Genomic DNA, 16290 nt, shown 5'->3' on the forward strand with positions numbered 1-16290 from the left:
TGTACTGCAGCTTTAATAAAACAGAAAACAGCAGCTACATTAAAAGCTATACCGTAGCACTCCAGTGTCAAATCAGTGTAGGACATGTACACTATACAACCAAAACTATATGGACATATCTCTTGATTAATGAGTTCAAGTGTTTCAGCCAGACCCATTGCCATCAGCTATAAAATAATAAAAACAGTTTGGGCAAGGACCTTTCCTGTTTCAGCATGATCATTTAAAGCATTTGGTGTGGAGGAATTTTTAAACACCTTTAGGATAAACTTGCAAATTGAACGGGTCACCTTGGCCATCATCACAACAATTGCCCCCCCTGAGAGATTTGGCAGGAGCCGCCACTGGAATGCAGAGGTGTTAGCCACTGGGGTATAGATGAAAATGAGTAAGCACTAACTATAGCGACCACTCCAGATTTCCCTGACTCTTTTCACAATAATATGAACAGTAGATGGTGAAAGATTAAACTATGTTTAATCTAGCATTAAAAATTTTCTTTTTGAACTGACTGGCAATTCTCAAGTTTGGCACAAAGTTGGGAGCCACAACCCAAGCATCAAGCATTGTCGTTAGCCTATGCCATATAGCTCTGTACTGTAATAAAGTTTTCTTTAAAGACAGCTCGGTCTTTGTACATGAAATAAAGTTTATAATAAACAAAAATATGTAATTTTTCCTTGAAACAAATTAAATAAAGTTGATATATCCTGCATATTGTGGGAGTTTGATTTTAGCTAAATTAGACCACGCTTAGCAAACCGGCAGTCATTCTTAGTTGTCTACTGTATAAGTGAACTCAAAGCGTGGGAACGGAGACTCGAACTAACCTTATGTTTTAACAAATGGACACAAATGTTTGCATCTTTGAAAGTTTGCAAGTTGAATGTTCACATCATGAATAATTATTACTAATTATATCTTCTTTTTCCTTCGGCTGCTTTCATATATAGGTTTCGCCACAGCAGATCATTCTGGTCCATATACAGACTGCACAGTTTTCAACGAGGGATGCCATTTTTCACAAAACCCTCCTACTTCTTCCGGCTTGGTACTGGCATCTGCACATGGCTAGGCTGTTTTAACATTTGGTTTATTTGGTAAACTGAACAATTTTCCACAGAAAATTGAAAAGCTTTAATAGTATTGGTCCTTGATGATAAACAGATGATACAAAATGTGCCAACAATGAAAATGAGTCCTTCACAGCAACTCCACAAAGCAACACTATAAAGTAAAACACAAAGAAAGCCACATGCAAAAAGTAGTAATTTGAACACAAACAAAAAGACAGATTCAATCAATCCAAAGCACAAACAGTAAAACAGATCCACAATCCGGACCTGATGTTAAGACGGGTGTCACGTCTTGCTTCCAAAGAGTCGGTGTAGCTGCAGGATTTCATACAAACCAAGCAGGAGCAACCTAACAAGCGTTTAGAGATGTATCAATGACTAACAGATAAAACGCATGAAGCTCCTGTCTGGTTGGTATGAAAAGCTGCAGTCACCGCTGGACACGCAGTCCTTCCTGAGTAATTAATAACAGCTACAACTAAAAATGTAGGACATAATCGGCCTCACATATAAAATCCAGTCCGAATGAAAACGCCAAGCCAAATGGATGCAGGACTGCAGCTGGATCAGCTTTTCAAAAACCAGATATGAAATGTCCAGCCACGCCCATCAGTCAGTTCTTGAAATAAAACTGCTGCACATTAATCAACCTTGAACACACCGTCATCACAGCAAACATTAAATGCTTAATTAAAAACACACTACACACAAAAACAGCAGTTTTCAGTTAAAATACACAAACTAAAGAAAAGAAAACAAGTAAAGCTTTTAAGTGCAGGATGACGCATCCTAACCAGGCGTTAGTACAGTTTTTCTAAATAAAGCCTGAGTTCTGTGTGGTCAGGTGGGCTTGTTTAAAGCACTGGACTCCGCTTGAACTTCTGGGGCACTTTAGCAAAACGACGAAATTTACACATGTTCAGATTCTGCCATTCGTCCAGCGAGAGTAGGCGACCCCTGTTGCGTAGCTGGTAGTTTCTTAGGAATAGAAAAGGAACATGCAAAAAAGATGCAATAACTGAATTTAGTAAAATTTCATGACCAAGTCTTATTTTACTGCACATCCTGTCACTACCTACAAAAACGGCTTCTGTTCTATTATGAACAAGACAAGAAGAGTGCCACCTAGTTACTGACACCCACTAAATTGCTACCATTTTGGTTAAAGGCAAACAAAACTGTCAGGAATAAATCTACTTATCTTCTATGTGTTTTAAATCAATAAAACAATTCACTGCACTGTGACTTCAATGTGGTCAATCGTATTAAAATGCTTTAAAAAAAAATCCAGATCACTGCTCTCCCACAGCTCGTTGATTCCCTTGAATTTTAGATATAGTCAGTATGTCTGCTGGCATATTATATCTGACGTACCTGCTGCTGAGATCTGATGGGTGCTGCCACTGTCTCCCATCGCTTTGTGCCCTCTGATTGGCTACAGCATTCATGAGGTGTAAAAGTTCAGCCATCACACCTATTGGGTAAAGCAAACCAAGCAAGTTTCATCACTCCTGGATCACATTTGGAACATAGTAGTGTTTCTATTACAAGTGCAGTAAAAAAATAATTGCCCTCATTTGGTTACCTCTCACTGCACATTCAGCACACTAAACGATTTTAAATAATTGGAAAAATAAACAACAAATTAAGAAAACTTAGAACACTGGTAAATCTACACTGGAGTGGGCAACCTGTTCATTTTTTTCTAGAGGGGGCATGCAGAAATAGATTTCATATAAACTAAAGACCTGAAAAACTCTGAACTAAGCCAAGGTCAATGTTCATGACTGCACAAAATGAGAGAGCCTAGTCAAATAGGCTTCATGGGAAGGTAGTAAAGCAGAAACCAATGGTAACCAAAAAACAATGTCAATGTGGAAATCCCAAAATCGCCAAGATGATTTCCAAACACATTTAAGATAGGTTCTATTTGCCAGTGTAAACTTTTTTTGAACAAGAAAAATCTTGGTAAATTGTTAAGTCAGGACCTGAAAAGCTTTAACCTTGGTATTCTTTCAAATAAATTCTGTACGCTCAGTTGGGCACAGGAGTAGAACACTCTAGTCCACCACTGCTGAGATCTCAAGCTCTGGGGTTTGAAGCTTAGCTGTGCTATTGGCCAGCAGGGAGTCATCAAAGACATGATTGGCTGTGTCTACGGTAGGGCTTTCTGGTAAAGCGCGAGATGTGTTTTAGGTAAAGCCGTTCTGCAAAGATGAATAGAGCTTAAACACCTACACAATGATGTAAAATATTAATTGTTAATTTTATTAGCTTCTCACAAGGTAGTGTGTAAGTTGGATAAATGTGTTTCTTAGGACAAGTGCATTTTCAATGCTGTTTGATACTACTGTACATTGTTGAGGAGAATGTTAACCGTCTCAAAGGGAGTCCTTTCATGAGTATTCCCCAAGGATTACAAAACCGAGAAAAATAACAATAATTACATGAACTTGTACGCAAACGCCCCCTTGTGGAGGCTTTATGTTACATCTTGTATAGAGAGAGGAAGATGCATTGTTTTCTGGGTTGATTAAAAACTTATGGACAAAATGTGTGTCTGTTAAAACAAAGTTTAAAAAACCCTGCCCTAAGCAACCTAAAAGTAACTTTACCCATTCCTGAGAATGACAAAACACGTCAAGCACATGATCTTCCGCTTGGGCTTCATTCATGTGCCACGTGGGAAAAAATAAATAAACCCATATTATTAGTAGGTATAAAATAATCAATGGTGATATACAAAAATGCTATTTTGACGCTTCCTGGTGCTACATTGTGTTCTAATACATTAAAAAAATTCTTAGCAACCTAATCTTAGGTAAGAAATATTAGGTAAAAATTAGGGATGCATCGATACCATTTTTTCCCAACCAAGTACGAGTACAAGTACATGTATTTTTGTACTTGCCGATACCGATACCTATTTAGAATACCGTTTTTTTTTTTTAAACAAAAACACACGTGAGAAGTGACGAGAAGTTTAACGATACCACGTTCAAAAATGCACGTCAACAGGTAGCAAGTGATCAAAGTGTTTGTGTGCTGATGTGATGAAATCAAGGAGGAAAAATAAATGAATCTGAATGGATTTGGCAACACGAATAGCATGGATTGTTCTGTAGTGAGTTGTAGGTTAATTAAAGCAATAAGCCACGAGAGGCCGTGCATTACTCAGATTTTAGCACGGGGATGACGTTTTTGGAACGACGCGAAGCGGAGTGCCTAAAACTTCTTTCCCGTGCTAAAATCATAACAGTAATGCACGGTCTCGAGTGGCTTATTGCTTCTATAAAACGGCGGTCAACATAAAATATAATAAATACAACAATGTTTAATTCATAAATGTATTTATTGTGTATAAACTTACAATAAAGCATTCTTCCGCGACGCAAAATAGTTCGATTAACAGTGTTGCTAGGCAACATGAGGGCGAAAATAACATTAACTTTTGTATTCAGTGGCGTATTAATATGGAATGATGTGAGGTGGTCCTAGGTGTGCGTTTATCAGGGATTATACAACGGCTTCGAACGGGGCTCAGCCAATCAGATTTTAGGACCGGAACTATCCGTTTTATAAAAATATTTTTGCAATGTTGGTGTTTTGTTGTTATGTTTTGTAGAGGAGGATCAGGTCAGAAATACTGTAAAACGTGTGTGTGCCAGTGTATTCTAATATAAACTATATTATCCCCCTGTCCCACCTGTTTACACTCCTCTCCTGCGTTTCCCCTCACACCGTATCCTGCGTTCTCATTGGCTGTTCGACATGTTCACTCATTCCCAGTCGCACATCTCAGATCAGATATCTGACGTGCTAGAAAACTCCGAGCGGTCGGCGAGCCGGTCGGATCGAGTTGTTGGGTAGTTCACACTTAGCGATCGAGAGCCGAGTTTTGATCGCCGAGCGAACGCCGAGTTGCTCCAGAGCCGGCAAATCTAGCGCCGACCAGTCGCCGAGCGAAAATCAGGGCAAAAATCATGTAGTGTGAACTAGGCATAACGCAGCAACGTGCACTAGGCACACGGTATCGGATGTTTAGTATCGGAGCCTCGTTTGCGAGTACGAGTACAAGTTAATGAGCGCGGTATCGGGCAAATACCCGATACCAGTATCGGTACTCATGCATCTCTAGTAAAAATATTTGGTGAGAAGGGCCATCTGAACCATACCATCTCCTGCCCCTGCATTATCTTTCATGTGTCTGGTCACCGAGTCCACATACACTCTCTTCTCTCTCTCCCAGTCCTCTTCTCTACCAAACACCAATGGTCTGCAGAACAGGGAATAGTTGATCAGCTTTGATGCATTTATTAGGGTAACATGCCCCATGTTGACATTAGGTTCTAACTTTTGTTCTTATTAATTAATGGATGAACCTACAACAGCATTTTTCGCCCACTGTTACATAAAAATTAAAATAGTAGACTTCAAAAATAGTCATGATATCAAGAATAACCTTCATTGTATTTCCTTTTAAATAAAATCATAATATTTCAAGAATAAAGTTGTAAAATGATGCCATTAAATAGGCATTATTACCAGAAAAATATTACCTTTGCAATATTATGGCCAAAGGGTGTTAAAATGAGAGACGTTAAAGATTTGGTAATGTTACCTTTGTATAGGTTCCAAAAATAAAGAAATACTCTCCAAGAACATCAGCGTCAGATTGTTATTACTAGAAAAAATGCTGAAACAGCTCTTAAAGAAACTGTGTTTATGTAGACAATTTATAGGTGAGAGCCAAGGCGCTTTTACCCGGCGCTTCTCCTACAATTAGCCGATTTTATCCTCAAAATATTAAGACTTTATACTTGTAACTTTAATTCTTAAGTCTTGCCATTTAATTCTTAATTTTAAGTAACAAATTGATTCCCAAATTATTATGATTTTATTTCTTAAGTCTACTATTCTTAATAAGGGCCCCAAAACGTCATCATACGAACCAGATTAGTGTTCATAGGGTTAGTTCAGACGGTACATACCAAGTCCCATCATGAACAGATTAATAGCTGTAATATGATGGGCTACAGCAGTGTGATGTTAACCAATAGCTTGGTACGACCTTAAATGCAATCCTGCAATCTTTCTCTTGCTGATGAGGCAAGGTGCAGAAATATATTGTCTTATCCAGACCCTACAGACCCTAACAAATCTGCTCTGCTCTCAGAAACAGAAAATAACAAATAAATACTTCAGTTTTTGGAGGAAGACGGAGGAGGCTAATAAATGTTCAGTACCTGGGATCTTCTTTATGGACCACCCTTTGGATCACATACTGGACTTTCCTCTCTGGTTGTTGAGGTTCTGTTGCTTTGACTGCAGTTATGGAACATGCATCCGGTTGCTGCTTGCTGAGCAAAACCACCTTTGACTTCACCTGAAGACACATCACATATTGTAGTGACAGACAAGCTTTACTGATGCATATAGTGAGAAATAAGGGCTAACAAATAAATTAAATTAATAAATAACAACACATGTACACTGATCAGCCATAACATTAAAACCACCTCCTTGTTTCTACACTCACTGTCCATTTTATTAGCTCCACTTACCATATAGAAGCACTTTGTAGTTCTACAATTACTGACTGTAGTCCATATATTTCTCTGCATTCTTTGTTAGCCCCCTTTCACCCTGTTCTTCAATGGTCAGGACCCCCACAGAGCAGGTATTATTTGGGTGGTGGCTCATTCTCAGCACTGCAGTGACACTGACATGGTGGCGGTGTGTTAGTGTGTGCTATTAACACACTTTGAGTGTTTAAAGTTTTTAAACACTTCACTGTCCCTGCTGGACTGAGAATAGTCCACCAACCAAAAATATCCAGCCAACAGCGCCCCGTGGGCAGCGTCCTGTGACCACTGATGAAGGTCTAGAAGATGACCAACTCAAACAGCAGCAATAGATGAGCGATCGTCTCTGACTTTACATCTACAAGGTGGACCAACTAGGTAGGAGTGTCTAATAGAGTGGACAGTGAGTGGTGCTCCACTCATTCCAGCACAACACACACTAACACACCACCACCAAGTCATTGTCACTGCAGTGCTGAGAATGATCCTTTTTACTGAGCTCTCAGTGCCGGTTTCAAGCCAGTATAACAATAAGGCGGGTTGCATCAAGAAGGGCATCCGGCTTAAGAACAGTGATAAATCAGGTATGCGGACAAGAATGATCCTGTGGTGACTCCAAAAAAATTGGGAGCAGCCAAAAGAAAAAAGAAACTAAATGTGGATGCTTCAACAAAACAATCAATACCCCCTTCCTAAATAAAACAGTATATACATTCCAAAAATAATTCAGTATGGAAAAGAGACATTGTAGATTCCAAACCTGGACATGAAGGGGCATTGTCGTGTCAAAGCTGCTTTCTGCACATGATGTTTCATAGGAAGTCTCCTGAAACTGTGGGCCCACCTTCTGACTGACTGACACCGTATCCACCACATCTTCCTTCACCGAGCTGCCAGTCTCCTGCTGCTGAATGTGGCGCACTAACGACTTGTCGATCGAGGTGCCAACACTCAGCGTACCCTCTTCATCATTCAGAAAGGAAATTATGGGTAACATTTTTGTATTAGGCATGAATTTTAAGGAAGTGCATGTGGTCTGGGCTGTAGAGGCTTTTAGAGGCTGGTGGTTTAATATGGGTGAGACTTGCTCCTCTTCTGGTCCCAGGACAGGCTTTAAAAGCGGGGATTGCTTAACAAGAACTTGAAATCTGGCCAAAGGGGTGGACATGAGCGGGGGTATAGTTTGAGATACAGGTGGCGTTTTGTCATTCAGTGCTGCTGTTTTATACGAATGTGTGTTATCATTATTAGTTGTTTCCTTGGACATTTGGGGAGATTCTTTTCTATAACATTTTGTAACATAACCCTCGTCGCATTTGTTTTTGCAACAAAGTCCTTCATTTTGATCATGATTGTGCTTTGAATCATTGCAAAAGCTGCGACTTCGAGACTGCTGCTCTTCGTGAAAAGTCTGACAGCTCTGAATGAAATCCTCCAGGCCGTCGCTGCCAGCCCCATCCTGGTCGAATGAGTTCAGACACAATATTTCATCAACGTCAAAGCTAAACGCAGGACCAACTTCCGTCGCATCCTTTTTTTCTACAGTTGTAGGGCTGATTAAGCGGGCATCATTAAGAGCCACGCTGCTCCGACCACCAGTCTCATCACTACAATCAGACTTCTGAACGGGTTTTACTTTAGAGTCAGACTGATTAAAAATCCTATTAGTCCTACTTTCTATTTTATTGACCTTATTAAGTACTATGGATGACGGCAGCTTTGGAGTGCTATTCTTCACTTCTTCTGAAGTTTCAAAGGAATCTAAAACACAGCCTAAATCTGGGGAATAGCATTTAGCAAGACATGGTTTTTTCGGAGGAGTCTCATATGTCTCATCAAGACATGAATCGTCCAGTTGCCTCTTACAGATAGAAGATGAACTAGTGTTAACCAGCTCAACTCTAAAGTTGCAGAAAGGATCACCAGTAGTCCATGATGGAATGGGTGAAAGGGAATCAATGGCATCAGAAATGACCATTCGAGAATAAATAGAGAGGGGCTTCAGGTGTGGAAAGACTGTCTTTTCTGAGCCACGTCTATGGAAAATCCTCTTCATGGGTTGTGTCTTGTATGCCATTATTAGTAAGTGAACCACTCAAGCAGACATTTGAAAAAGGGCAGCATCCACCTGGAAGAAAAACAAAAACAGGCCCCTATATTTAGTAAACAAATTGTTACACTAGATGCTTACAGGAGATTAAGGTCTCCATTAAGAAAAGCAAGTACCAAGGGAAAAGCCATGCAATCACAGGGAAATCAAGAAAGACTCCTTAAAAACAGCAACCAGAGGCAACAATAAAAAAAACCAAAACCATGTTGCTGTCCGACACCCACCTTAGCACTTTTGCAACCAAGAATTCATGACAGCTGATGACGATTGGTACATTTAAAAGACATTTTAGCAATAACTGATGCTGTCAAAAGTTGACATGAGATTCTCGTTGGATTATCTAATCTTGAGAACCAGAACAAACACACACAGAGGAGCCAAAACATTAAACTACCCGACTGACATGTGTCATAACAATTATAGTCTGCCAAGACCTGGATTTCACAATACATCTGAAGGAATCCTGTATTATCTGGTCCCAGAACGTGCCTGGACGTCCACATAATACTGGAGAAAACAGGATTCTCTACCTTTCTCCACTGCTTGGATGTCTAGTTCCAATGCCTGCGTGATGAGGGTGCTTTTGACAGTGAACAGGAGTTAACGTGGGCACTACGACTGGTCGGTCAGTGCCTAAGCAGCCCTATACACAGAAGGGTTCGACGGACGGTGTGTTGTTTGTTTGTTTATTAGGATTTTAACGTTATGTTTTACACTTTGGTTACATTCATGACAGGATCGGTAGTTACTCATTACACAAGGTTATATCGAACACAGTCATGGACAACTTAGTATCTCCAATTCACCTCACTTGCAAGTCTTTGGACTGTGGGAGGAAACCGGAGCACCCGGAGAAAAACCCACACGGACACGGGGAGAACATGCAAACTCCACACAGAAAGGACCCGGACCGCCCCACCTGGGGATCGAACCCAGGACCTTCTTTCTGTGAGGCGACAGTACTACCCACTTAGCCACAGTGCCACCCGGACAGTGTGTTGTGACCACATTATCAGGATCATCTGGCCATCAGGATTAAGCCCTAATTGTAGTAACTCAGGTCTTTTTGCTGATCATTACTGCTGCATTCAACATGTGAACTATAAGGCAGTACCATCATACCAACATTTGACATATTCCTGACAAAGACATATACAAGTTTGGGGGGGCGGTCTTAATATTTTAGGGCATCAGTGTGGCTACATGTGATTTACATTTACATTTTCAGCATTTAGCAGACGCCTTTATCCAAAGCGACTTACAGTTCAGTTACAGTATACAATCTGAGCAATTGAGGGTTAAGGGCCTTGCTCAGGGGCCCAACAGAAGCAACCTGGCAGCGGTGAGGCTTGAACCAGCAACATTTTGATTACTAGCCCAGAAACCCTAACCACTAGGCTACAGCTTGCCCTATATACTATATACTTTTGTATACTTGCCCTATATACTATATACTTTTGTACCCTATACTTTGTACTTTTTAATGTTTTGGAAAACGAGGCCACTAACTGGGCAAAAATTCCAATTGCAAAACTGCAACATTCTTGGTCCCCATTGTCTGACTTTCATCTTTATGATGTGCCTTACATGATTAATTCGAGACAGATGTGGACTGCAGGCAGGCCAGTAAAGCACATGCACTAAATTTTGCAAAATATGGTCTGGCATTAAATAACCATGCACTTAAAAGGCACTGCCTTCTATAATCCTTTTAATGGTAATCTGCACCATTTAAAGTCAAAATTGGCTTATATTTGCAAAATACAATCAAGTATATACATCAAGTATACATTAAGTCATTTTATTGTCAGTTAAATAAGGGTTCAAGAATATTAACAAATCACAGACTTTTGATTTTAATGCATTTGACAAAACTTTTCTGTAAAATTTTTTATAACAGATATATAATACCTCTTCACGTACTTATAACTAGTTAGAGAAATATATATTGCATCTTAAAGCACGGTTTTACATGCAAAAATAGTCATTAATTAGCCTGCTCCTTATCAAAACAGTTCAATAATACTCACAAAGTCAGAAGAAAATCCACAGTAACAGTTTACAACCTCAACATCACCAAACCAAGAGATAAAAATACGTTTTAGTTAGACAGGATGATCAGATAAGTATATAAAATCCCCCACTCCATAACTGAACCGATTCAAAATCAAACCGTCGCTGTAGCACCGCTTTCATTTATAACCTCTGCTGATCAGTCTCGTCTGTGATTTGTGGAACACTGAAACCTAAAATATTGGGGTCTATATTTTATACAACACCTAAAGCGATCAGTAACGTATAGAGATGTATCGCCAATAGGTGGCGCAGTTAAACGTTGTAATATGTCGTGCCTCCTCCTAAAAAGGTTCCTTACTTGTTTCTTCTTATAACTAAATTGTCTGGAGTTAACTAATTAAACCTAAAATATGTATATACTTAAAATATATCAACAGCACGTTTTTATTACGCTTTTATTAACCAAGATTTATTCAGCAACTTACTAAAATTGTTTTATTAAAACTTAAAAGTCAGTAGAAATCTTATATGAAATTTTCGTACCTAACCAACCCGACCAAATCAGAAGGTTAAAACTCACTTAAGCTCACTTAAGAACAGATTCAAAATCAAATTTAAACCATAACGCCAGCCTTGCTCATATTTATACCGGCTGCATACTTGTCTCTGATTGGTCGAGCGCTGAAGCGTGACATTTTGCGTGGCAATATTTTATATGACACCTGAACCGATTAGTACTTTTGAGGGATGTATTAAGAACGGCTGTCACTGTCAACACTTGAGACTCGAGGTCTTTATTTGTATATCATTTAACGAATGCTTTCTAGAAGGAAAAAAAAATCTACAAGCCCTCTTAAATTCAAGAGTGTCTTGGCACTTGGGCTTTATGGCTTAAGTAGCTAACAAATATGGGACCCTGACCAGACAACAAAAGTTACTTCACAAGCTCCATGCAGTTCAGTTCTCATCCAGGCATTCCTTCCTTTCCTCCCTCCCTTAAAATGCTCAATTGTCTGTTGAGTGCCCTACCAGGCTAATGGCACGTTTGAGATTAGAGGCACTAGGACTGGATTGGATTACGATTCAGTACAGAGGGCACCTTGGGGCAGCAAGTTTGTTTGTTTGTTTATTAGGATGTTTTACACTTTGGTTACATTCATGACAGGAACGGTAGTTACTCATTACACAAGGTTCATCAGTTCATAAAAGGCTATATCGAACACAGTCATGGACAATTTAGTATCTCCAATTTACCTCACTTGCATGTCTTTGAACTGTGGGAGGAAACCGGAGCTCCCAGAGTAAACCCATGCAGACACGGAGAGAACATGCAAACTCCACACAGAAAGGACCCGGACAGCCCCACCTGGGAATCGAACCCAGGACCTTCTTGCTGTGAGGCGACAGGGCTACCCATTTAGCCACCGTGCCACCCAGCGCTGCAGGTAAAGAAAATGCACATAGGATAAGTCATTTGGACATGGGTTTGATTTGGGTGCCAGATGCATCACCACCCTGATCAAGATGAAGGGGTTACTGATTGATGAATAAAAAATTTCTTATAGTCACTCCAACCACAAACACACCTTTTGAACATATTTACTTATTTATTAGAAATAGCATTTTAAAAGCAGCTGTTTAAACTGATGTGGCCTTGTTTCACCGCAACAGTAAGGCCTGTTTGGTCATTTAACAGTTTCACACACTAACTGGTAGTTAAATTCTTTAATACAAAAATGTTGAACATAATGCAGTTAAAATTTAATGAGCATTGAAATGAACGCAAATCAAACAAAACAATGCAATGTTTAACACTGAGAGGTAAGATGGGGTGAAAGCACATTGTGAAACCCTTTGGGGTAAAAGCCTTGTAACCAAGCAGACTAAACAGGAGGAAGTTATCCAAACATTATTTTGTGTCCCCAATTTTAAATTTGCTTGGCTGTGTTTTATTAAGTTGAATGAACAGTTCAGATGGATCAGTGTAGTGCATAACAGTTCTGAATTCTGTCAGACAAAAGCTTTCTAAAAAAGAGAAGACTTGATTTACCATAACCAAAAACCCAGTGAAACACCCACCAGCAAAAAGAGTCAACACAGTGGTATGCAGCAAGCATTATATATAATGAAAGGAGGTGCAACAATACACACATTAATTTTTTTGGAGAAATGGTGAACTCTCTGGTAGAAATCTGCTGTTTCATTTTCATGCTTTATTACCACTTTATTATGGTCAGAGCCCTGGTGGGCCGGCTTTTTCAGAATCACTAGGCACAGTGCAGTAACACACCCCAGACAGGACGACAATCAGTCACAGAAACTCGGTTACCAACAGACATAGACAGCCATGCCTGTATGTCGATGCCTGACCCGCCAATAGCACCACTGTTTGTGTTCATGTATATTTTTGGTCAGCTGCTTTTCAGAACACACAATAAACTTATTCTAATGTTCCAATTATTCAGTCACCAAAAGAAGTTGCAGAAATCATTTTAATCCTGAAAGACTACCATGATTGATAACATTTTCTAAGAAATATATGTAAACTTCTTAACTATAATATAAATATAGAAATAGAAATATTTTTTATATTGTGAATCGCATTATAATGCAAAAACTAAAAAACAGTTAAGTTGTACATTTTGTGTAATGTTACACCCCTAATAGCAGGTACAAAAGGACCTGACCGTTTTGCAAAAGTCATTAACTATGTAGCAGAAGTATGTGGACAACCTTTCTCATTATGAAGTTTGAGTCTTTCCTGTTCCAGTTTGACTGTGTCCTTGTTCACAAAGCTAGGTATCTAAAGACAGTTTTTACAATAAATTGGAACAGCAATTCAGAACCAGACCTCCTTATCCAACATCAGCTTGTGTTTACAAATGCCATTTTGACAACTCAGTGCATGCCAGGTTACTTGAGGCTGGAGGTCCAAAGTTCCATATTAATGCCCATGGTTTTGGAATGGGTTGTCCAACAAGCTCATGGTCAGGCGTCCACATACTTTTGGTCGTTAGCTGTATCTGCCAAAATAAGCAAGTAAAAGCAGTGGTAAACATGGTAGGAAACAACAAATTGATGATGAGTATGATTTCCCTGAAAACAAACTGTGCTTTGAAAAGGTCTGAAAGGGGAGTGCAAAAATATATTTAGTAGAAAAAATTAAGCAGATTGTCTTCACTATAAACACACGTCACATATTTTTGGTCGAGGCAGGATGCTGCAGCTTGGCTTAAGGTGTAAAAAAGGGCAAAGCTAAAAAAGAAAGCAGCCTGCCATAGGATACAAGCTGAGTTAACATATTTCTTTCTCTTGATGTTTTTCAGTTACACTATTTGGCCAAAAGTATCAGGACATCACGCATAACACCCATAATGATTTCAGGTGGTCCAGCCACACCTCTTGCTTGCAGATGTATACAATCAATTACATGAACTAAATAATATGATTTGAACTTTGTTGATTAAGAACGGCCCATTCCTGCTCTAGCATGACTTTGCTGATAGGCACAAACCAAGACCTGATATCAACCACATTGAACACCTTTGGGATGAACTGACTTTTCTGACCTCACAAATATTCTTTTAACCAAATAAGTACAAATTTCTACAGAAACACTCCAAAATCTTGTACAAGCCTTCCCAGTAAAGTGGAACCTGGATTAGGCACAAGGAGTATAGTGGGAGCAAATCAATATGTTTATGTTTTGAAATGGGATTTTCAATAAGCACAAAGTCAGGTGTCCATATATGTTTGGCCATAGAGTGTGTCTAACAGTTTATAAATGTGACATGGATGTGACAGACTTTAATTAGAAAAGAGTGGTGTTAATCTCCCTAAACGAGAGAACAGTGTTACACTGCATAGCCAGAATCGCAAAGCAAAACCCAACAGAAATAAAACTCATACAAATCTGAAAGTTTCTTAACTCAGTAAATACTATACATGTATTCATATACATTAACCAAGACACACCAAAAAAATCATCAAAAACATGTAACAAAAAATCTAACTAATACAAAATACCGCTCAAGGGATTCAAAATACAATTATTGCTTTGGTCTGTGCAGTTTTTGTATTTTCTATGCAGCATCTACTCGACTGTCACTCAGTCCCGCTCAGTCTCCAGCCAGATGATCGTTCTCCTTCCCTTTTCCGTCCCAACACATCCTACTCTGGCTTTCACAAGCCGAAAGCATCGTCGAAGTCGGGAGCCTCGACGTTGGCTTTGTCCCAGTTGGTGGGCGACAGGCACTCTTCAGCGTTGTAGTCCTGAGGGTTCACCCCAATGTCCAGGACCTGGGGGTTAACGCGACACTCAGCGAGTCTGAAAAATCACAAACACACAGACAATCATGAGCTAAACACAAATTCAAATACATCTGAAGTCACTTGTTGGAGACATGGATTCACATCAGTCATGGGATTATATATTTCTTTATTTGATTGCCCCCTATATTTCAACTAAATCAATCATTGCCAATTCCCCTATTGTGACTCTCCTGATCCTTGTACCATCTCTACGCTGGGAAAATAGATCTGAGACTATCACGCCCCCTCTGACGCACATAGTCGGTGCCCATATCTTGACAGAATTCTTACAAGGAGCAGCAATAAAACCCAGTCGAACTCCCTCCCTTAGACTCAGCCAACTGTGCTTGTTTGGATGCAGACAAGGTCAACTTGTAAGTTTGGGACCCTTAAAGGTGTTGTGCTGGATCTAATGACAGTCACTTTCCAACGGTTGGCTGCAGACTTATATTTGGTTAAATGCCCCCTTAGCACTTTCATAGCCATTAACAAGCAGAATTGGATTGAGTTTAATGAAATTTGTTGGCTTCCTGGCACCCACAGGACTCATTTTTAAAGCTATTCCATTCCATTCCATTCCATTCCACTGTTTTGGGTCATTGTCCGTTGTGCAGGAAAACTCAATAAAGTCCAAGGTTGTACCTCCTGGCTGACAGCTTGAGGTTGTGCAGATTTTTTTTCCAAATTATTTTGTCCACTTTTTCCAATGCACCAGTTTTACTGGCAAAATTCTACCACCACACAGAACAGCAGGTAAAATGTTTGAGTTGGTTTCATTTGACCACAGTACTCCCTTCCAAAAGTGTTTTTTCTTTAGTAAAACTCCAATTCAGCTTTAATGTATTGAACTTGAAATAGGGACTTTATTCTTAATGAAATAAAGCTGGCTTGACCATGAAAATTGACATCTATGATTTTGGTGGTTCATGTATTACATCTGTCTAGCTGGGCCCATTTCCTATGAGCATACGATGACAGTTTGGGCTTTCTTCATTAACCTGGTAGAAAGACCACTGTTCCATGTCCTTCGTGCTTAAGGACTGTACAGATGATCTTTGGACCCACCTAGCTTACAAATGACTCCAACTGACATTCATGAGATGTAGAAAAATTTCAATTACTGAAAATGAACACCTGCAGAGGTTTTGAAATACCAAGAATGCCATGATATACACTTTACAGCCAAAAGTAT

General features: G+C 39.5%; 2 protein-coding genes across 3 annotated transcripts in view; both read right to left on the reverse strand.

The window, feature by feature from the left end:
* Positions 1–1122: 1122 nt before the first annotated feature.
* On the reverse strand, positions 1123–8738 carry LOC134314736 (S100P-binding protein-like). The gene is made up of 5 exons (XM_062995431.1): positions 7422–8738; positions 6323–6462; positions 5252–5352; positions 2451–2550; positions 1123–2054 (listed from the first exon to the last, which is right to left on the reverse strand). Exons 1-5 carry the CDS (start codon positions 8736–8738, stop codon positions 1931–1933), a joined length of 1782 nt encoding a protein of 593 aa, XP_062851501.1. The 3' UTR covers positions 1123–1930.
* Positions 8739–12374: 3636 nt separating this feature from the next.
* Positions 12375–16290, reverse strand: part of ldlrap1b (low density lipoprotein receptor adaptor protein 1b) — a 67892-nt gene continuing 63976 nt past the window's right edge. For both annotated transcript variants that reach the window (XM_062995761.1, XM_062995762.1), the window contains exon 9: positions 12375–15114. In XM_062995761.1, the coding sequence (XP_062851831.1) occupies positions 14970–15114 (145 nt within the window). In that variant the 3' untranslated portion in view covers positions 12375–14969. The remainder of the gene's footprint in view (positions 15115–16290) is intronic.

Source organism: Trichomycterus rosablanca, chromosome 5 (genome assembly GCF_030014385.1).
Source record: "Trichomycterus rosablanca isolate fTriRos1 chromosome 5, fTriRos1.hap1, whole genome shotgun sequence".
Taxonomy (NCBI): domain Eukaryota; kingdom Metazoa; phylum Chordata; class Actinopteri; order Siluriformes; family Trichomycteridae; genus Trichomycterus; species Trichomycterus rosablanca.